At 36.4% G+C, this 23,725-nt stretch overlaps 1 protein-coding gene across 2 annotated transcripts in view; it reads left to right on the top strand.

Annotated features, from left to right (window-relative positions):
* dapk2b (death-associated protein kinase 2b) overlaps positions 1–11,027 on the top strand; it is a 33,421-nt gene extending 22,394 nt beyond the window's left edge. Inside the window, exons 6-13 of one of the 2 annotated variants that reach the window (XM_079604620.1) lie at positions 31–79; positions 186–212; positions 913–1,065; positions 3,718–3,763; positions 4,590–5,099; positions 7,141–7,230; positions 8,270–8,341; positions 8,560–11,020. In XM_079604620.1, coding sequence (XP_079460746.1) covers positions 31–79; positions 186–212; positions 913–1,065; positions 3,718–3,763; positions 4,590–5,099; positions 7,141–7,230; positions 8,270–8,341; positions 8,560–8,685 — 1,073 coding nt within the window. In that variant the 3' untranslated portion in view covers positions 8,686–11,020. Of the gene's footprint in view, positions 1–30; positions 80–185; positions 213–912; positions 1,066–3,717; positions 3,764–4,589; positions 5,100–7,140; positions 7,231–8,269; positions 8,342–8,559 lie in introns of both variants that reach the window. The other variant, XM_079604619.1, reaches the window with a different exon arrangement.
* The last annotated feature ends 12,698 nt before the right edge of the window (positions 11,028–23,725 follow it).

The following is a 23,725-nucleotide window of genomic DNA, read 5'->3' as shown; positions in this document are numbered from 1 at the left end:
GCTAATGCCTCTAACCTGGTTTATTTTCAGCTCCAGAGATAGTCAACTATGAGCAGCTGGGATTAGAGGCCGACATGTGGTGAGGACTTTTTAGCAGATCATGCTTTGTACTTTACAAACAGCAAGCGTCAAAGCTCGGCTATGGCTTAACCATGTGCTCTCTTCCGTCCCTCTGTTTCCTCCAGGACCATCGGAGTCATCACATACATCCTGTGAGTATGAATGGAAGAATGACATCTAGACATTCCACAGAATGATAGACAGATTCCATGGAGTTCCATACACATGGAATTAACAGGTCACATGCTGAACAGATGTATTGATGCACAGTGCACACCAATGAATAATGAATGAGAGGTTCTCATAATGGGCCTTTCACATATAAAACAATAACACCCTTAATGTTACACCCAAGCCCATGTGAATTGAAATGATCGGATTAATATCTGAACACACCCAATATACCAGTTTATACTACATTTTTGTTTAGATTCACAAATCTGACAACTATTTTATAGAAACAAATAAAAAATGTGTATTCTAAATTTAGATCATGTTACATTTTAATGTAGGAGAACAAACAATATCCAGTTATATTTTAAAATATAATTAATGCCTGTGATGGCAAAGCTGTATTCACAGTTCACAAGCTCATATTGATTGAGAATGATAGAGGTAAACAAATATATCGATATACCAGAAAAGTGAATAATGAATGACAGGTTGAGCCTTGGGCCATCAGACACTGACAACCAAACTTTTCCATCCATCACCATTGTGAACATAATTACAGCACTTAACAGCTGTCTGATGCGTAAACTCAGATTCCACTGTCGGATCAGTTTCAGGAATTAATTAACAGGAATTTTCGAATGTGCTTGAATAGGTCAAGCATTTGTCTTTCTTTTTCAGATTAAGCGGGGCTTCGCCATTCCTGGGCGACTCCAAACAGGAAACTCTTGCAAACATATCAGCTGTTAACTTCGAATTTGATGAGGAGTTCTTCGGCAACACAAGTGAACTGGCCAAAAGTTTCATCAAAGAGCTGCTGGTGAAAGATACAAGGTGAGAGTTCAAATCACGATTCAGCCATAAAGAGAAACAACAGTAAAGGCTTCAGTGTGACTTTGGGGCTTTTTTTGTAGAATTGTTTTTTCTTTTTTTTTAAAGGGCTGTCAATTACGTCTAAGTAGACTTGCTATGAGTCAAAGTGAAGTTTCTACCTTTTTTTTGTACTTAATTTTGTACAGTCGGTCTCCAGCCCTACACATAATTTAGGCCATACACTGTATCTTGTTTTGTCTCGTGGTTTCTCTTTACATATCTGTGAAGTATTTGATGCTGGAACTTCTGATCATGTATGTATGCTGAGTGTATGCTCTTGAATTCTTAAGTTCCTTTCAAATTCGAATTTCTCTTTGTCATTCTGTATGAACATTGAACAACTGGTTGAAACTTTCAACTCTACTTGAAATTACTTGAGTGTGTTGTTGGAGTCCAAGGCATAGCTTTACAGTGGTTGCCTAATACTTAAAGGGGAGGACCTTATCTGTAAATATCTGGTCATTTACTTCACCCATTGTGGTGTTCCACAGGGATCTATTCTTGACCCTCTTTTGTTTTCCCTCTACATGCTTCCTTTAGGCTCAATATTCCAGAAACATAACATGAATTATCATTGTTACGCTGACGACCTCCAGCTATATCTTCCAATCAAACCAGGAAATGACTTTTCATTAGATCATCTCTTCGCATGCCTCAATGAAGCCAAGAGCTGGATGACAAATAACTCACTGCAACTGCATGAAAACAAAACTTAAGTGTATTTACTAGGTCCTGCTGCTACCAACAACTCCATTAAAACACAGTTAGGTTCCTTAAGTAACAACCTACACAATCATGCAAAAAATCTTGCAGTCTATTTTGATCCTCTTCTCCAATTTGACAAGCATGCAGTTGTAAAGAGTAGCGTCTTTCAACTCAGAACTGTAGCAAAAGTGAAACACTTTTTTCTAGTAAAGACATTGGGCCCTATTTTTACGATCTGAAACGCAAGTGTCAAAGCGCAAAGCGCAAGTAACTCTGTGGGCGGATCCCGGCGCTGTTGCTATTTTAACGGCGGAATAAATGACTCTTGCGCCTGACGCAAATCTAAAGGGGTTGGTCTGAAGTAGCTTCATTATTCATAGGTGTGGTTTGGGCGTAACGTGAAATAAACCAATCAGAGCGTCCTCTCACATTCCCTTTAAGAGCTAGCGCGCTTGTTCCATGGCAGATTGCTATTATAACGGTGGATTTGCCAGCGCACGCCAGGAGCAGTTCACAGCCGAGGAGACCGACGTTCTCGTCAGGGCCGTAAAACACAGAGAAGTGACATTGGGGATGATGGAAGAAACCCACCCAAATTAGCTTCGGTTAAACAGGCGTATAATTTGGGTAAATGTGTAGCCTAATCTAGATTTTTTTATTTATTTTTTATCTAGATAGGCCTAGATCTTTTTCCACATCTTCACGGACACAACAATGATTTCCCTCGTGTGTTAATATTTTTCCTTGTAATAATGTATGATTTGCAAAAATGAAAACTGCTGCGTCTGTTTATATTAGAGAATCAAAGTGGATGCGCGTTAACACGCTACATTATGGCCAAGCACGCGCCCTTAAAATACCATATCACTAACGCGCAACACGCCACTGTCTTTTTTTCCTGGTCAGTGGCGGAATTGCTTTCTAAAACTGGAAAATAGCACCAGGGGAGTTTTGCGCCGGAATACGCTCCTCTTTGCGCTGAACCGCCCCCGCGAGCGCAAGTTCATTCCCTAATTTACCGACGTGCGTCTGTGGAGGGAAAAGTCCACTGTGCGCGGGTGCAAAATAGGAATGATACATGAGTCGGTGTTCAAAGTCAATTGCGCTGGGTGCAAGATAGGGCCCCTTGACTTCGATTTGATTTGTGATTCATGCACCAATTTCCTCTCGATTGGATTACTGTAACTCTCTGTACGTTGGCCTACCTCAAACTACACTGTCTCGGTTACAGTTGGTTCAAAATTCAGCAGCCAGATCGTTAACAGGAACCAAGAAAAGGGATCATATCCCCCTGTGCTTGCCTCATTGCATTGGCTTACAATGAAATTTAGAGCCGACTTAAAGATCCTTCTTTTCACATACAAGGCACTGCACAATTCAGCCCCGGATTATATTTGTGATCTTATTATAAGCTATACACAGCCTCTAGGTCACTAAGATCTTGTGATCAGTTACTTTTATGGGTCCCACGTTCTCGTTGTAAAACAAAGGGTGATCAAGCTTTCTCTGTAGTTTCCCCAAAGCTCTGGAACAGTCTACCTTTGAACATCAGGGCCTCTCCATCACTGGATGCTTATAAATGCAGTTTAAAGACTTATTTTTATTCTCTAGCGTTCGAGTGATGCTGTGTTCTACGTTATGTATACATTTTGATTGTTTTTGATACTTGATTTTTTTGATTGTTTTTGATACTTTATTTTAATCTCCATTTCTGTCTTTTTTCTACTCCTTTACTCTCATAAATTCTGATTTATTTTTATTGTATTGTAAAGCACTTTAGTTTACTACAGTCTACATTTACTACGGTTGTGTTAAACTTTATTTGACTTGACTTGACTTCTTTTTTCTCTTTAAGTTGTTCTTTTTTTCGTTTACCTTCAGTTTTCTTTGTCTTTGTTTTCTTTGTAGAAAGAGGCTTAAGATACAAGATGCTCTCAACCACCCCTGGATTAAGGTAACAACTTGGATTATGTCTGAAACATGCACAATTGAAAGCATATTTATCTACGCTTGTGCGGCTTATGTGAAATGAGAGCTTCTTACTGGCATTATCACATATGCAAGTGTTGAACTTTGCTCTGCTGTTTAGAGTGAACTGACCGGGGTTGTACGCACATCATTAACAACGATACATATGACAGACTTACTGTAAACACGTTATATCACATATGCCACGCTCTTCATTGTGCAATTTAAGTGATAGTTCAACCAATAATGAATATTCTGTCATCATTTACTCACACTCATGCCGTTGCAAACCAGTTTGGCTTACTTTCCTTTGTATTTGAATTCAAAAGAAGATCTTTTGAAAAATGTCTCAATCTTTGTTTTGTGCATACAATAAAAGTTTGCTTTGTCCATACAATAAAAGTCAGTGGGGTCCAATGTTGTTTTGGAACTAAAAAATCCTTTAAAAAATCTGGAACGACATGAGGGTGATTAAATGATGCCAGAATTTTCATTTTTGGGAGAACTACACAGGTATCCTGGTATTACCTTGTTGGTCAACTACTAGATGCACGTATGCATGCAAGTCTTCATCATGGAAGCAATCGCATGTCGATGAATTCTTCTAATCAAGGATTGGACTGTAGAGACGACTCAATCCAGTGTGTACCATGCTGTTCTCCTCATCCTAACACCACCATCCCTTTGATCCAAGATCCTTCTTCCTGCCTGGGTCTGCTGTTTACCCGTGCGTGAGTTGAGTGCTTTGACTCCCTGGTGAAAAAGCAAACTAGTTTCTTACTCATTCTTCCTCCTAATTTCTCTATGTGAAGACCCACGAACGGCCGGAGGACAGCAGCGCCACCCTAGAGGCGGAAGAGAAAGTGGAATCACAGCAGCTGAAGACCAAACGCCTGAAAGAGTACACCATTCAATCCCACTCCAGCATGCCACCTAACAACACCTATGTCAACTTTGAGCGCTTCGCCAATGTTCTGGAGGACATCTCTTTGGTGGAAATGGGTCTCGAAAATGTGGCTCAGAAGCATGAATCCCTTCAGGACGACATTGAGGCTCTTCTTTCTAACTACAGCAAGAAGGAAACTTGGTATAAAGAGGAAAGTGAGACCATCCGGCAGGAGATCTCGCAGGTGCGATATGAGTTCCGCAAAGTGGAGGCGTTGAAGAAAGCCCTCCAGGAGGACTTGAGGACAACCGATGCCAACTTAGCCAGCATTGACAGACGATACCTGACTAGAGAAGAGCACCTGAGCTCCCTCAGACAGGAGCTGAACGCAGAACTACGCTGTTTGCAGGAGGTTATGGGTTCACTAAATGGAGAGGCAGGGAACAGGGGCTTGGGTTCTAACTCAGCACTGAACAATGAGGTGAACAAGGCCCTGAAGGAGCTGTTGAGCAGGGCCTGTGGGGGCGAACTATGTCCTCGAGCACAGCCCGAGTCTAGCTAAAAGAGATTCGACTGCAGTTGTAATACACTGGGATTAGGAGAGTTGCAGTATGTGTAGTCAGTGGCGTAGATGGTGGAGTCGCAACCGCTGTGAAAGAAGTGTATAAGTTTGTGCCCACACATTTTGGGCAATAGTAATATTTTAAAGATCTAATTTTGTCATGATTTACTCACTCTCATGTTGTTCCAAACCAGTATGACTTTCTTGGGTGGAACACAAAAAAATATATTTTGAGAAATGAAATTAAAGTCAATGGTTACCAAAAATGATTGGCTACTAACATTCTCCAAAATATCTTTTTATGTATTCCACAGAAAAAAGAAAGTCATACTGATTTTAAATGACATGAGGGTAATTAATTGATGACAGAATATAAATTTTTGGGTGAACAACCTTTGTGACCTATAATATTTAATATTTATGAGCTAGACTAATACGGTTTAAAAACGTCTAAGGACCAGGGTGTAGCAACCTTTTATTATTCTGGATGGCATATATTATCCACTTTATGAAATTCCTGCCCTGTCCTGCACTTTTTGGAATATAATTAGATTTCAAGTGTTTAATTTTTGTGAAATGAAAAAGAAAAAAAAGAAAAAAAGTACTTTAAGACCAAGCAAAATAAGGTTTGGCAGTGAAATGGATGAACGTGCAAGCATCAAGTTCCCAGTTCAAACAGCACACTGAATATTGTCACATTATTATTATTCGTGAGCCAGGCTTGGCCAGGTTTATATCACAAGACTTAAACTAACAATTAAAGATCATTATCTCAACAAAACATTAGTTTGAGGTAATTTTGAGAATTTTTTTATATTTATTTTACTGTAGTACCTCAAAATCAGTTTTCATGCAAAACACTCAATTTTAAAGTCAGTTTTGCATAAATGTTGCTGTTTATTTGTAACATGCTTGTTTTGTATATACTTGAGAAATGTATATATATATATATATATTTAATATTTAAGTTATACCCATGTTGGTAACCTACATCATTCAAGAGCATACTTTTGAATTTAACATATTGCCCAATATGGTTGTTTTTATCAATAATACATTTATGGTCCAATACTGATCAAACATCCATAAAACAATTCTTTCCTTTTTTTAAAAGCAAGAGTCAACAGTTGAGATGATGTGAGCCTTTATGATTTCATTACTTCATCTTTATGGATTGTTTTTCTGTTGTTTACAGGGGCCATTCATTTGATTTTTTTCATACAAATGTTTATTTGCTTTGTTTTTCTCTCTCTCTTATAAGTAGTTTTGAGTTCTCTAATTTATTTGTAAATGCACCTATTTGAAGTACTGTTTACTTTAAATATTACATACTCATTGCCAGGTTTAATTTTACATTAAAACTGACTTTTCTTTCTTGCACATGTAATTTATTGTATATTCCTGTTACTTTCTACTTTAATTTAATTTAAAAAGTCATGTTTGTAATATGTGACGTGCATTGATTTGTGAATGTCAGCACTTGGATGTTTTCTTCAGCGTGTCATGACAGATGTCATTTCTTTCTACACTGAATAAAGCAGTGGAATGATGTTTAAATACCTCACACTGATCATTAGTCCTGCAGCTGGCCGTGGTGCATTGTGGGATAGAGGGAGATGAAGTGTATTCAGTCCCTCAGGGGTGTGTATTTCTTGGAACTTGTGCAGTCTTGTGCAATTACTAAGGCATCACTTTTACAATTGCTCAAACTTTTGGCTAGCGATTTGAACAAAGCCCTAACCTAAAATAGTGAACTTCTGTAACACTGTTTGTGCTACAGACATTAGTGATACCCCACATTGCGTGGACAGGCAGCCTGACTTAAGATGTTTCACCTGGTAGTTGATAAAATAGGGAAATCCAAAGACTTACAGTATATTGAATGGTAACGACAATGTGATTTTATTTCCTTTAGCCCATAAACCCCCGACAAGCCCTGGTGCGACGACAATCTGTGGTGAACATTGAGAACTTCAGGAGACAATATGCTCGGAGGAGGTGGCAGGTAGGAGTTTTGCATAGTTTTAGATCTAGAAATGGTGCTGTATGTTTCCCCAATATATTTTTACCTGCACTTTCTGTTCAATCCTGTTGGGACATCTCACCTTTAAGTAAAATAGGGATTGGGGGGAGTGGCCTATTTGAAACTCTAGATGGTGCAGGCTGATAGGTCCTTGACTCAATCTGCTTGCAGTCACATGGTTCTCTATAGGGCACAGCTGCGCGTTTTTCACGTGCGTAAAGGATTGTATACCACATGATTTTTCACACATGCCATACCGCATAGTAAAACTTCTCATTCTCAGCAACTTTGCCTTTAGGACCGCCAATATCAATCAAATTGTTTGTTAAATATCGGAGATTATTTAAAAAACAACTTCGGCGAACTACTCCTAGGTTTTTGGCTTAACCTCGATAACTGTTAAAAAGCTTCAAAAACAATTTCCTATGGTAAATTGCCTGTAAATGGTCTTTTCCATCTAAGATCGAGATGGTTACAGGCTTGCTAATCAAAACATAATACCTTTTTACGCATGCCTTAAAGCGCTTGAACCCCGATAATTGCTGCTCGCAGCTATATTTTGTTTAATGTTTTTGAAAAAAATATCTTCTGCTGCCCAAAGCTGCATTTATTTGATCAAAAGTACAGTACAAACTGTAATATTGTGAAATATTTCATTTACATTTAAAATATCTGTTTTCTATTTTAATAGATTTTCAATTGTAATTTATTCCAGTGATGGTAAAGCTGAATTTTCAGCATCGTTACTTCAGTCTTCAGTGTCACAAGGACCTTACAGAAATCATTCTAAGCTGATTTGATGCTCAAAAACAGTGTTGAAAACAGTTGTGCTTAATATCTTTGTGAAAACTGTTTTCCAGGTTTCGTTAAATTGAAAGTTTAAAAGAACAGCATTTATTTGGATTAGAAATCTTTTATAACATTGTAAAGTACTTTAATGCACTACTTTACTGACCCCAAACTTTTGAACTATAGTGTTTAGTCTAAAATTTAATTACATTTTCTCCCTGTTCTCCAATAGCTTTCTTTCAGAATCGTGGCCCTCTGCAACCACTTGACACGCATGATGAAGAAAGGTCAGCCCAAACCACAGGTAATGCATGAGCCTGGCTCAATTATACTCTGTTAAACATTTCCAATAAAGATAATTGTCTGGTTCCAGTAGGTCCAGCAATCTCCAGGTAATAATATGACCTTAAATCACAAGTACGACCCTCTATTGTCTTAGATCCCAAGATCACATACTCTGTCACGTTGGTATCTGTCGAATACCGTTTTACGAATGCATATTATCTTTGTTGGGGTTTACAGGACAAACCCAAGATGGGCTACGTAGGGCGCACGGTGGCCATGTTCGAAAGAGAGTGTGAGAGCGATCAAGAAGAGGAGGTGATGCAGAGGAAACCCCGAACCAGGAAGAGAAGTAGCACCTCCTGAAACTCCTTGCTGCTCCTATGACCGACCACAATACAAGCGTCTCAGCCGCACTCAGGTTTTGAGGTGAACCAGCAGCGCGTGTGCCTTTTTCAAAAGCACACAGGTTGGATTGTTTTTTAGAAAGGGTTTGTATTTGGTTTGTTTGACTTCATAGAGATTTGTCACCACATCTATAAACATGATGCAACAAGAGCAGTTGTGGCAAATATAGAATGTTAATGTTTTGAAGCGTGTATAAATGTATTAATGTACATAATGGGACAGGGAAGTCTTTACTGGATGTATTACAAGTTTGTATGTAAAGTTTACTTGTACAATGTCAAAATACATATTAGAGATGTTTAACGTCACACATGCCACTTTGCCTTGAGCCTTGTCTTAATATGTGCCACAACGTTTTTGCATTCCTTTACTGAACGTCATTTCAATGGTGCATGATTGATATAGCCAACTTCATTTATTCTGTATGAAATTTGTTGATTTTATGTGTTATTTTTATAATTTTACTGTGCAGATTGTTGTTTCAAGGTGTGGCCACTTTTAGCATTATTCTGGAGATTTTCGTGGGAAATTGCGAATCAGGAATTGCGCATATTTGTGAAAAATCTCCCCACACAGATTTCACAGTGGGTTCAAGTTGGTCACACGAATTTCCCAACAGTGAAATTGATGACCAACAGAAAACTTCTTGAAAGTGACTTCTGTGTGGGCTGTGCTTCATATATCGCTACACTATTGACAATGGACCTTTTTTTTGCACACAAAATGTTGAAAATGTGCATTTGATGAAGCAAGTCAGTGTCAAATGGACTGGGTTTGAAGTCCAGTTTAAAACAGTGTAATACTCAATGTATTAGCTATTAAGTGTCTTAAATTTAGGTCAATTATCAAGCCTGGGTCGACAATGACTTGTAAAGCTCTTAAGACAATAATGATGTTTCAGATGCCATTTTGATTTCAAAAACCTATGTTTATTGAAATCAGGGGTGATTTTTGGTGCATGAAAGTCCATCCCTCTGTCGGGGAAAGACAAGTAATCGGCAATGCTGTTGGATTGTGATTGTATCATTAGCTATGTTTCCATCCACCTATTCTTATGCGCATTTTGGGATACTGCATAAAAGAAATGCCAAGATGCGCATAAATTTTAAAAACTCATGTGACTTTGCCTCAACAGTGGATGTGATTGGATAACTGGACTTACCAATGGACCATTTTCATTGCACGGCATCTTAAATGTTGGTTTACCTATTCTGAAATGCCTGAGCCAAAGTCTGTCATTAATATGGCTTGGTTGTATTAGCTACCCCAGATATTTTGCGCCAAATTTCCCAGGAAGTGACGATTTTGTTCTCTTGAGCACATGGGATGGAAATCGTGCTTTTTTTCGCAAATGTTTTATGCGATGATATTCCAATTTTGTGCATAAGGTAAATTCGCAATTCTTTGGATGGAAACATAGCTATTGAGACATTATGGTATTTGAGATATTTCAGGACTGCGCCAGCTATTGGTCAGATGTTATCAAAATTATAAAAATGAGACATGTATTCATATCTTTTGAACCTAAAATTGCGGTTACGACATTGTCTGGCTCTTTGGCTCCAGTATTCCCTTGACCCTACATAGGACAAGGGTTTTGGAAAATGGATGGGTTTACTTTTTAATAGTACAGTAACTAGATTACAGTTACACATATGTAAATGATTGTATCACAGTGCCTTGAGGCTGAATGTGATTGTAGGACTGGAAGTGTGTCTTAGGCTGCACGCAGTGCCCTGTGCTCTTCATACATCACCATCAGGAAGAGGTTGTAGTATATTATTGTTCCCAGGAATGTGTTCTATTATACAATGGGCTTATAAATCTCAATGTCATTTTCTAAGTGGGCTCAAAAGTTCCAATTTATTTAAAAAATTTTAAATACAGTTGTTCATTCTGCTATAGTATTAAACCTTACTTGATTTTAAACCATTTTGCAGTGCGTATTTATACATTACATAACTGTTCAAATCTTTTTGTTTACGTGTATAAACATGACTATGTTCAGTAATGTACACCTGTATCGCATCATTTCCTGTGCATCACTCACATGATTGGTGGTGTTAGGGGACTAAACAGTATTGTTTACCAGTATAAATGCCAGATTTTCCTCTAAGTGGAAAATATTTGTAAAATGTGCCTAAAAAAAAAGATCTCCCTTATATCCATTTATTTTATACTCTTGATATGACTCTGTTCTTGTGTTGTTCACAACCAATGTGAAATGAAAAAAGTTTACTAAGAATAAAAAATGCCCCTTTTGTACAAATAGGAGAAGTAATAAATGATTAATATATTTATTGAAGTGCTTGTTTGATTATTTTTGATTCACTAGTAAGGTCAGGAAATTGAAATTAAGAAGAATTTCATTAAATCTTCATGAGGTGCATCATGGGATGGTTACTGTCAGTTCACGGCTGCTTTTACTATCTGCTTATCCTCCAAAACAATAAAAAACAATTAAGACGTAAGTAAATAAATAAGATTGAAAATTGTATTATTAACTAATCTTATAAGTTATTATTATTAGTTGTAGTTAATAATGTTATATATTAAATTGATCAATGAATAGCTTTTTAGTAATTAATAGTATATAATAATAACAATACTTAAAATAATTAACTAGAAATAATAATTGTAGATAGTAGTGAGTATATTAATATATGTGACCCTGGACCACAAAACCAGTCATAAGTCGCACAGGTATTTTTGTGGCAATAGCCAACAAAACACTGTATGGGTCAAAATGATAGATTTCTCTTTTATGCCAAAAATCATAAGAATATTAATTAAAGATCATGATCCATGAAGATATTTTGTAAATTTCCTACCTTAAATATATAACATTTTTGTTTTTGTGGTTGGATGCAGCACAATCGCCACCAGAAATAACTACTACTAACAATAATAATGATGATAATAATAGCTAAAATATTAAATGTTTGATTCATAAATTGTACATTTTTGAATAATAATTGTAGAATTTAATAGTTAGTAAATATATGAATAAATGACTGATGTTCAATATATTAAAACTAATAATAATAACTAATAATAACACCTTAAATATTAAATACTTGATTCATAAATTGCAAATGTCTGAATAATAACAATAATAATAAAAAATAATTGCATTTATACAGAAATTAATATACAACCATGTATATTTGTTTACAGTTTCAAACATTTCCGCCTTTAATTAAGATTTTTAAGGTCATGTAACACATAAATTCAAAGTCAGTACAGAGTGAACTGACTGCTTTGGGCGTGTGTTATTCTGTAATCAAACGTTTGTGTCACAAACAGTCTGTTAGTGAGAAAGTTTGCCCTCTCAGTATAACACAACAGCAGTGTTTGGGCTCAATTTAGCTGAACGCAGTTGTGGTGAAAACTTGACCTGAACTAAATAAACTGCCATTAGAGAAGTAGGCCAGTGGCAATTGGACAAGTATCAGGTGGAAGAAGTGAACCAGTTTTTTAATCTCACCTCTAAATCAGTCTGGCCAGAGCAAAGCCTATCTCTGAAACCGAGTCTTGAGTTTAACGTGCGGTGTTCATTTTAATTTCACTAATTTCTTAATAACAATGAGCTGAATTTGACCAAGTGTGCCAAAGTTTGTTCCATTCCAGACCATTGCCCTACATATTTCAGTAATCTTGCCTTATCCCATCCGATTTGTTCTGGTAATGTATTATGTACAGCCAATGTGTTATTCAATGAGATTAGGGTTGTCATAATGTCTTTAATGACCTGTTATGCAAAATTCACTTTTATTTCGAGGGTGTGTACACAACCACCCTATATAATGATACAAATCCAAAAAAAATTTTTGCTTTGCCTTATTAGCATAAAAACCCCACCCGAGTGAGCTGTACAGTCCGCCATGTTTATCTCCTCTACAGAGCATTTAACAGCAGCATTCAAGTAAGAAATGTATTCTTATTAAAGATGCTGTGCTCACTTATTAAAGCAGTGAGCTATTTTCTGTTTTTCTTTTGTTGTTTGATTCATATTAACAGCAGCATATTACTGCTGTCACTTTAATACACAGATCTAATACATGTGATTTCTTTACTTGCTGCTGTTCACATACATAACCAACGGTGTTTACGACAGCGGTAATGAACAATTCCGCTTCCAACCTGTAGGGCGACCACAGAGGAAAAGTTCCTTGGTGTTGCTTTAACATCAACAATGTCTCACATTATTGGGTTGGTGTCTTTTGTTTAATTCAATCAAATGATAGAGTTCTTGATTTAAGAATTACCTGTAACTCAGAGCCTTTGGAAATGTTTCTGGCATGTTATCAATGAAAGAGTTTTACTATCCTATTTATGTGATAAGACCGCTGGGGCGGCCATTTCTGCACTGCAAGTGTGTCCTTTCATTTTTGGTTTAAACTTTATTATTTCAACAATGATTCTTGAAGAATACCCATGCAGGATACACATTTTTTTCCACAAATGTCTTTCTTCAACAAATATCCACATAACTGCTGAAATCTGTTACTTTTTCCACAAACTTCAAACTGCTTTTTGGCCTTCAACTTGTCATATTCCTGTTGAATTATGGGAGAAATCAGAAACTCTCATGATAGCTTAATTCTTCACATATCTAGCTTATCTTATCTGCTGCTTCCAATGTATTTTTAACCACCATAGCATCATTAAAGCAACTATTAACCGGCCTCAGATCATTTTGCAGGTGCCAGTGTAACTGATATCTGTCTGTTACTGCTTAAAACAGAAGATAAATTGCTGAATGTAGCTGTAAGCTTAAACTGTGGGTGGATCACAAAGATTTGCTTCTGTGGAATTGTTAACATATCTTTCTTTTTTTTCCGCCCCAGGCCATTATATAGCCTATCTTTAGCAAAAGGATAGTCCTAATGTGAGTTATTGTTTACAGAAGCACTTGTAGGTCTACATATTTTCATCAGTCATTTTTAGGCTATCTCTGACCTTAGATAACTCAAAGTCTCAAACACATGCTAAAATGAGCCTTTGAATTTCTGCTATAGGCTATTGAAACAAGAAAAGAAAAGAAAAAAACCCTCCCCTTTTCAAGCACAGTCAAATTTAGCAATGAAAAGGATTGATTAAGGGTATATGCAAATATTCTGCAATATAGGCCTATTGCAATATCTATATATATATTCTGCTGCAAATATTTCGTGTCAGTTAGACTATAGGAAATTCATGATGACGTAGGCCTAAGTCACGATCATCATTGGCTCTACCCAAACATCGGCACACACCAGAAGTTATGATAATTGTAATGACAGTGCCACCTACTGGTTAGACATTGTATCTCCCATATATATCAGTGAAGCTTGAGTAAGTTTATGTATACCCTAAATTGTTGTTGTTGTTGTTGTTGTTGTTGTTAGATATATCCTATTGTCCTTGGGTGCAATCTTCCACTTCTTGCATTTTTTTTCTTTTCTTTTTTCTTCTTGAGCCATATGGCTGAATACTCTGCAAGGCTATATTTACTATAACTATTATATTTATTATAACTATCAACAAATCTACCATTCGTTGGCATGAGTCTATTAATTTTGACACAGAATGTTGGATATTCAGCTCCATCTATTGGTTGTCCCCGTCGAACAGAAAATCTTATGGGTTTGACAAAAGTATTTTTTTAAATAAAACACATAGCATAGGCTATGCCTATTTATCTGTTTTCTTTTTAATATATATTTTAATCTATATAATATATTATCTGAAGGACAGCCAGTAGTGTGATAATGTGTCATAATTGTATAACAAATACGAAATCATATGCTAGGCTACATTTGTGCTAAAAACATTCTAAGGCTAAGTTGAAGATGATAACACTGGCTATATTTGCCCAGTCGTTTTAGAAAAGAAAAGAAATCGTTCTTGTGGGGAAAAAAATCTAGTAGCCTAGCTAGCCTATCTTTGCCAGAAGATGATTATCACTGAAACCCTCACAAATGTCTCCCTCTGTTGGCCAAAAAGTGGACGTGCATGATTTTAAGTACTAAGAGGTTTCCCGCCGTTATCAAAATTGCAGGTCACGACGAGGCACGCGGGTTTCTACAAGGATTCGCCATGAGACTGATGAGAGACGAGTTCAACTCTTAAAATGTCATTATTGTCGTGTGTACCAGCAGTATTACTACACAGGTAATGTAATATTGGCACATGATTTAAAATGAACAGCACAAAAACAACCATGTCCATTTAGCCTTTTTTTTCGGCGAGTGTTGCCCACGGGAAAATAAATGCAAGGAGTTTAATAGGATTTCACAGATGCCTCACACTTTCTCCTTACCCAAAACCAAGTATTTAGCAGACAATATTATTACTTTGATTATTTTATGATGTAGGCTACTTCTAGAAAGTTGACATTTTAAAGGATAGAGTAGCCTACCTGAGTGACAGACAGGTGATATTTCAAGCCAGACAAGTAAATAAAATGGAATAGAGGGTTTATATATTAATGTGGGGAGCAGCTCATATATGGGATCTCTGGGAAACTCTTCTGTGATCCAGATCTTATTGGGCTGCATTGCAAACTCTTACCATCTGGACGTGGGCAGCATGATAGTAAGCAAATGTTGCATTTGGATTGCATGGAAATCCCACTGATGTACTGAACAGACAGTTCCGGCAAATGCTAAATGACCCAGTTTCAGGACTGTTAGTAATTAGAGATTCCAATTAATTATACCATATATTGTATGATATGCCATAAGGTTTTTCTAAAAACAGGCCTTGAAGACTATGCAATTGTGATTTCCCCCTCAAATTCTTGTTGACTGATGATAAATGATGGGAAAAATCAGGTGTAAAGTGTGGTGGTAATTGTCTTTAAGTGTATTGTTAAAGGCAAATATTTTTTACTTTTAAAGCTTCACCAAAAATTAATAATAATAAATTAAATTAAAAGTACGACCTAAATAACCAAATAATTGGTAGTCGTACGATTACTTGACTGGCCCATTCCTTTTACATATGAAATAATGGGTTTGACATCTACATCTAAATTTGACTCATTCGATTGAAATTGATATCAGAATTGGATTTGTAGATGGTTGAGTGCTGCTGAATTATATGAAGATAAGGAGCTGCTCATCATTAATCATGCATGACATCCTTTCTCTCTCTCTCTCTCTCTCTCTCTCTCTCTCTCTCTCTCTCTCTCTCTGTGTGTGTGTGTGTGTGTGTGTGTGTGTGTGTGTGTGTGTGTGTGTGTGTGTGTGTGTGTGTGTGTGTGTGTGTGTGTGTGTGTGTGTGTATGTGTGTGTGATCATTAGGTTGGTTTTTGGTCAGATGACGACATTGAGGAGATGAGTTTCTGGAGGGCCCTCTCCATTATTCATTCAGGTCTCGTATACCCTATTCTTAGAATAGATGCTTAATGGACATGTCCGCTCAGGTCGCCCTGTTCCCTACCTGTTAATGTGCCACATATGGGGTAAATGTTACTCTTTGTGACAAGTCTGGGATCAGTTTTGTTTGCCTTATACATGTCATGGGGGGGATTTAGATTAGCCAATAAATAAATAAATTAGCCCAAAAACATACAGCAAAGCCAGTTTTATTGATAAACAATCTCTGGACATTTGTCTGGAAGGTCAGTCTTAGGACCTGCTGTTTTCCTTTAATCGCATTAGATTCAATTATTGATCCAGCTGGAAAGGCGATTCATTGGTTTCTCAATAGAATTGATTCTGGGTTCTTGCTCTGGCAGAATTGGGGCGGAAAGCATATCTAGGGCATTAGATCTCTGGGGGACCATTAGGCATTTTGCCTTTTTCTGGGTTAAAGGCATGACTGAAAATCTTGGGCCAGAGTGCTGAAGACACCAAAACACACCCTATAAAGTGGATAATGTTTGCTTCCAATAGTGCACTATCGTTCTGTAATGATACACACTGAGACGATGAAGATTAACCCAATTGCAGAAGTGTATTGCAGTGCAGAGGCAGAGATGTGGTAAGTAGAACAGGGTAAGTATACAGGACAGGTAAGGATGCTGGCCGATCACACAATAAACATGATAACAGAATATGGAGCATTCACAGAACGTGCTGGAGGTACATGCGAGTAATGCATAAAATTCCTTTTCCTCTTCATAACAAAAATTCTTTCCTTCAACAGGACAAAATCACTGGCATGCGTTTGAGATCAACTTGCAGATCATAACAAAAACCAAAGATTCAGGTAAGCAGCTCAATATATAACGAAATCACAGATAAACAGTCACTTATCTTCCTGTATTACTATATATATTGCAAATGAGATTTATTAATTGTGCTATCTTTCCCTATTTTTAAAGTTTACCTTTAAAAACACACATGTAATAACACTATTACATGTATTCTTTAAGACATGTCATAATTAACATCCATTTTTCATTCTGTATATTATAATGTTGTGATGCCTGAATTCACTTGTAGCATTTACAATGATTTATAAAAAAAAATTATTGTTTTGTTTTTAATGTATTTAGACAAAATAGTATAGAATTTAGAATCGACAGTTTATCAATAATCTACCATAATATGGAAGCAACGATTGCACAGATAGCAACAGTGTTGGTCCAGATGTGGGCCGGATCTGGGCCGACACTGTCTTGGTGACTTGACAATATCGGCCAGAAATGTAATATTAGTGTATCCCGAAATATATTATTTAATGGCAGCTATATGTTTCTGTGACTTGTTTATCAGTGATGGCATAATAAGGAACCCATTTATAATCCAATCTGTTGGGAAACAATAGCACAAACACACACAGTTGTTTTTTTCCAAACAGACTTTCAGACACGCAGCTTAAGTGCAATCAGGATATTCCCACAAGGAAGAAAGAGCTAAATTGGTATAAATAACTATGAGTCAGCCTTCTCGACCCAGTCCTGTCCTCACTGAGGCTTCTTTGGGAGATGACTGTGTGTCTCTGCGCTAGGGCTGGGCGATATGGCCCAAAAAAAATATCACGATATATTTTTTTATATCAGTCGATATCGATAATTATCGATAAATGTCAAATCTTTATTTATTTCAAGTTTAAAGACAGATTTTTACTCCTAAGTGAAAGCTGTAGAAACCAGAGCGTTGTGTTTTTAAACTACTCTTTATTGTCAGAACATATCATGACAAACCCTTTCCAAACAGGTGAACATTCACAAATCTGAGGTAGAACATTCAAACATTTGTAATTTTTCCTTAAAATAAATATCTTTATTTCAGTAGTATTAGCTTGAGTTAGGATGCAGATTTAACTATATACAATTTATGTTCATTAACAAAAACAGTAACATCTTATTCTTTAGTTTTATTTAAATTAACCATTGGTCATCCAGCATCAAGCATTTAGATCATGATAACCACAGATAAAATGTAACTTTATGGTTTCTATGGTATTTATGAAAACCAGTAGCCTAAATACATTATTAAAAACTGTAATTATATTCCATTAGTCCTTTAATATATTAATTGTCTACATTAATACTATTATACAATTCAATATATATATATATCCCACGCACATTTCATGGTGCAGTTAATATTACTAGGCTAACGTTACAGTAACGTTAAATCCGTGATGAATGATGGGAATGTGTAGACGGAGAAGCTTCTGACTGTATCGTTGCGCACAGTGTTTCTCATGTTCGTCAGCGCGGTCTCATCTGCCTTTAAACTGGTTTAAATCACTGAGACATTTGTGTTCCTCGCTGAATTTAAGCGCTTCTCACTGGATCTCGAGACCGATCAGGGTAAACGCGTCTGCTCTAGAGAGCTCGCGCTGCGTTGGACTTTGAGCCGAGCGGATAAACGGTCCGTGTGGCGCGCGCGGTTCAAATGAGATTCGTTCCGCTTTTGGCGCAAAAACATTATCGAACATTTATCGAACTCTTGATATCGTTTTATCGAGAAAAATTATATCGCGATAATTATCGTTATCGTTTTATCGCCCAGCCCTACTCTGCGCTCTTTTAAAGACCTGAGATGACCCACACGATGTCATTGGGGAGGATTTGTTTGTTGTGTGCTCTGTTAATTGGTCTCTGGTGACGTTAGGTACTTTGAACACATTAAACTTTCATAAAAAATCACCTTGACTTTATAATTAAAAATAATATTTTTAATAAAATAGCACTTCAATGGATTCTTCTTTGGATCAGAGCCCATTATAAACACACTGACATACAGTTTTTTTTACTGTTAAACTTGTTTTTTTAACCTTTTTACAATCTCTGTTGATAATGCAAAAACAATGAAGCCATTAGTACGCTGATTTCCCCCAAAGTGTAAATACTGTGAATCTGTGGCTCTCAAACACCACTCTTTTTGTTTTAATATCCCAATTAGCTCAACACAGCAACACTGACTCCAACAACCAATTGTGTGAGTTTGGGGCAGAGATAACTGTGTGTTCAACCAATGACAGATGGGAACACATGCAACTAGCTCTTCTAACTTTATGATAGGCTAAGTCTAAACTTCTATCCACATATTATACATTTATACCAGGCAAACTACAATTAAAATACAACACTGAAAAAAATTAGTTTTCTGCCAGAATATTAACCTTTAAGTTTACGGACATTTCCTTTAAAGGGGTGGTATAATGCCCTTTTCACAAGATGTAAAGTAAGTCTTTGATGTCCCCAGAGTTTGTATGTGAAGCTTTAGCTCAAAATACCCCACAGATATTTTTATATAGCATGTTAAATTTGTCACTTTTTGAGGATAAGCAAAAACACACCTTTTTTGTGTCTGTCCCTTTAAATGCAAATTAGCTGCTGCTCCCGGCACAGGGGGCGGAGCTTCAACAGCTTGAGTCCTTTTACCTCACACACACATGCACTGAAAATTTCAAAACTTTTAGCCTTTTATGTTCAAACCGAAGTCAAACAATGATGGAGAGACTAAAGAAGAAGTGACAACATGTAGAAGCAACAGGACATTTCTGAACGGTTAGTTGAAGAATTTATGCAGCTGATGTGAGTTATCTTCTAGTAATTCTGTCATGATAATCTATATATCGTGTTTCACTAACCCAGGAGGAATGTCGTGTAGTCCCTACCAGCCGTTTGTTGTAGTCCTTCAAAAACGATTTCTTTAAAAGCAAATATCTTCCTTTGTTTTGAACTTTGAGCGTTGTAACTTTGCAGATGTTGTTTATGCTCAAACAGCAACATTACACACTAACTAAAGTTAGAAATCATAATCAACCACCCTTTTAACCCTAAAATAAAACACAATGCAAAGCCTCAAACACCTGTGAAAAATCTATATGGAAAATCAAGCCCTTTTTAAATGTTAAATCTAACAGTCATCCTTGTAACTCGATAAGTTAAATAATCACATTGATTTTTTTCTTAAAAGAGTGCCAGGTATACTGTGCACATGAAAAGAAATGGGGAGCAAAATGTTCTGATGGCGAGGTGTGATCATTACAATGGCACTGGTTATTTTTGTAATCTGATGGTTCAGTTATTTAGGGCCCCTCTGTGACAAATGAGATCATTATTTCTGGTGCGGATAAATTACCTATTGAATTACTTAACAAGTTAATGAGCAATTTTCTAAGTGCGTGGGCATGATGCATCTCGCCCCACAGATATGAAGACAAATAGACATTATTACGTGAAGAAAGGCTGACGTTCAGAAAGAACAAAGTGGTTCACTGGGTATTTTCTTTTATAAAATGACATTCAAAGCACGCTTTAGTATAATTGGAACTGAATTACACTTCAATTTCAATTACAGGGTCAATTATACTGTTCAATAGTCATTAGAGTTGGGTAAGATGACCAAAATATATCTGTCTAGTAATTCTGTATCACAGTAATGGTATATGTCATGATTTTTGCTGGATAAAAAAAAAAAAAAGGGAAAGCAGTGAGTTTCACAGTCCTGCCAACTAATAGCCGCCAAAATGTATTTACTACGGTATAAACAACACTATAGCAGTTAATCTTTACTAGTTTGCACATGGATAAACTATCATACTGCTTCTTTTTCATCATCTTTCTTTGATGTGGATTGATATACGAGCTTTGGGCTTGTCCTCCTGTGGCACGAAACCCAAAAGAGTCTTGACTTTAGGTCCTGTGGTCTTTCTGTAGTCAGAGTATCAATTTTAATGTTACTTTTGGCTCAGACTCGATGTTAAATGATGACTTCCACATATTCTTATGAATGAGTAGAGCTTTTCCCGTCTAGCCTGCTGAAATATAAATGCAACTTTAGTTACGTAAATGGATGAGTGGAAAAAGCCAATGAGCCGCGCTGTTATTAAAAAACGAAAAATCTATTTTAAGACCCTAAACAAATAACAAGGCACAAAAGACACGTGAATTTGCCTCGTTTTCATCATAAAGCCTGTTCACACCAAGAATGATAACTAAAAAGATAACTAAAATTATATTAGCGTCCACATTAACACATTCTGTTTATTACAAGCGCACACTGCAGGGTGGATTCTGAATGGCTGTCTATGTTTTTATGATTCATCGCTCTGAAAGTGATTCTGAGGATATCGTTTGTGGTGTGGACCACAATTAATTTTTTCTCATAATATTAAAAATATTATTAAAAGTTATTATATGGTTATAGTTATCATCCTTGGTGTGAACAGGACTTTACATTATATCTGTATTTTGGACTTTAAATATGCTGCGACCTTTACTGAAGTTCCATCTATTCATTGTTGTTCCTATTATTTGCAACATGAATATCAAATGAGCAATTACACTGACAGTCCTTCTGAGAATCCTGCCGTCTCTCAGCGTTAAGTGTGTGTTTGTCTTTCCTCCAACCATGAAGTCAACAATCAAAGGATTAGTTCCCTTTTTAAATGAAAATGAGCCCATGATTTACTCACCGTCAAGCCATCCTAGGTGTATATGACTTTCTTCTTTCAGACGAATACAATCGGAGTTATATAAAAAAATATCCTGGCTCTTCCAAGCTTTATAATGGCAGTGGATTGCAACCAACAGATTGAAGCTCAAAAACGTCCATCCATCCATCCATCCATCCATCCATCCATAAATAAACAAACTCCAAACGGCTCCTGTAGGTTAATAAAGGCCTTCCGAAGCAAAACGATGAGTTTATGTAAGTAAAATATTCATATTTAACACGTTACAAAGTAAAATTCTAGCTTCCGGCCAAACGATTGTATTCGTCTGAAAGAAGATGGCTTGAGGGTGAGTAAATCATGGGCTAATTTTCATTTGAAAGTGAACTTCTCCTTTAATTTACCATGCTCGGTTTGTGCACACCTCTGAACTGAATAGCATTTGAACATGTCAAGTTTACCCTTTTTTAATTAGTTTGGACAAAATGTGTATGGAAATGGCTAAAGAGAATGAGACCGACCGTATACCTCACTGAGACCGACCGTATACCTCACATGACAGAAATGAATTAATTTGGGCTGGACCAGACCTCCTCACCTCCCACTGGGCTCGACAGCTTGTGACCACTGAGCCTAACAGTCAAACAGTAGTGGCCTTTTACAGTTTTGATCCATTTTAATTGCCAAGACCTTAGCTTTTTCAGTTAGTATTTGATATCAGTCCACCAAAATCTCCTAGGAGTACAAATGGTAAACCCTGAAGAACTGGGGGAGTGTGCCCGTTTAATTAATTTCAGTGTTTCATTAAAATCCTTGAAATTAATCCTACCCTGGTGGAGCAAAGTCTTTTAGCACTCAGCATGCACAAATCACCCCATAAAGCTTGCGAGACAATATTTTTCCTCAGATTTTGCCTGTTCACACTGAGCCCAGGTTCCATTGCAGAAGAAACATCGTACCACTAGATTAACACATTTTGCACAATATGAAGAACTACAAAGTAAAATCACATTTTCTCCTTTTTTGGTCATATATCAACTAAAGAAACCATGTGACTCAGGAATTGTTACTTCCTTAAAAAAAATACCCATTAGGTATTGAAATTCTGGTCCATACTGAGAGCCATTCATTATTTTGTCAGATAGTACACAACATTCAAATATTATACTGTTTTATGTATTAAAAAAGTTGAAATAAATCTAAAAATCTAAATACTTTTAAGAGTGAATTAAGGAGTCACTATGTTAGTGAAAGCATGAAAGACTTTTATATATTTAATAACACATAACAGTGTTATTCAATTATTTGTGATATTAAACATCAACTTTATTAACAGATTAGCAACTCTAAATCATGTAAAATGTAAAAATATTTAAAAGTACGCATCCTACTAAATACCGTCCGTTATATACACAATATTGATGTCAGTAATATCAGCCGGTATATTGTGCATCCTATTACTCATGTTTATACCGGTACTTACATTTGACTTTGTTGCAAGTCTCTGAAGATGAAATAAACAGCTTGTTCTGCCATTGAACAAGCAACACACTCATTTAGTCTATATAAGAAGGTTTGGTAACACTTTACAATAAGGTTCATTAGTTAATGTATTAACTAACATGAACTAACCATGAGCAATACATTTGTTACTGTATTTGTTAATTTTTGTTAACGTTAGTTAATAGAAATACAGCTGTTCATTGTTAGTTCATGTTAGTTCACAGTGCATGAACTAACGTTAACAAGATTTTAATAAAGTATTAGTAAATGTTGAAATTAACATTAACAAAGATTAATAAATGCTGTATACGTGCTATTCATTATTAGTTCATGTTAACTAATGTAGTTAACTAATGTTAACTAACGAACCTTATTGTAAAGTGTTACCGAAGGTTTAATATTAGTAGTAAATAATAGTAGTTATAAGTCATCTGAATAGTGTCTCAAGGTCGAGTTTCAGTTAATGCCAAGAGGAAGTGACTTTTGTTGTGGTTGAACAGATGTATCCTCATAAGATATTACCGGTATATATATATTGCAGGATAAGACCAGTTAATAAGAACATACCCTTTTCTGAGAAGTACATGTGTGTTCTCTGTGCCGTTGTTAGTAGAACTTTGTTCTATGGACATAAATAAATAAATCT

This window comes from Phoxinus phoxinus (genome assembly GCF_949152265.1).
Source record: "Phoxinus phoxinus genome assembly, chromosome: 25".
In the NCBI taxonomy this organism is placed as follows: Eukaryota; Metazoa; Chordata; class Actinopteri; order Cypriniformes; family Leuciscidae; genus Phoxinus; species Phoxinus phoxinus.
Note: the sequence above shows the minus strand (reverse complement) of the source record. Positions and strands in the feature narration are given on the sequence as shown.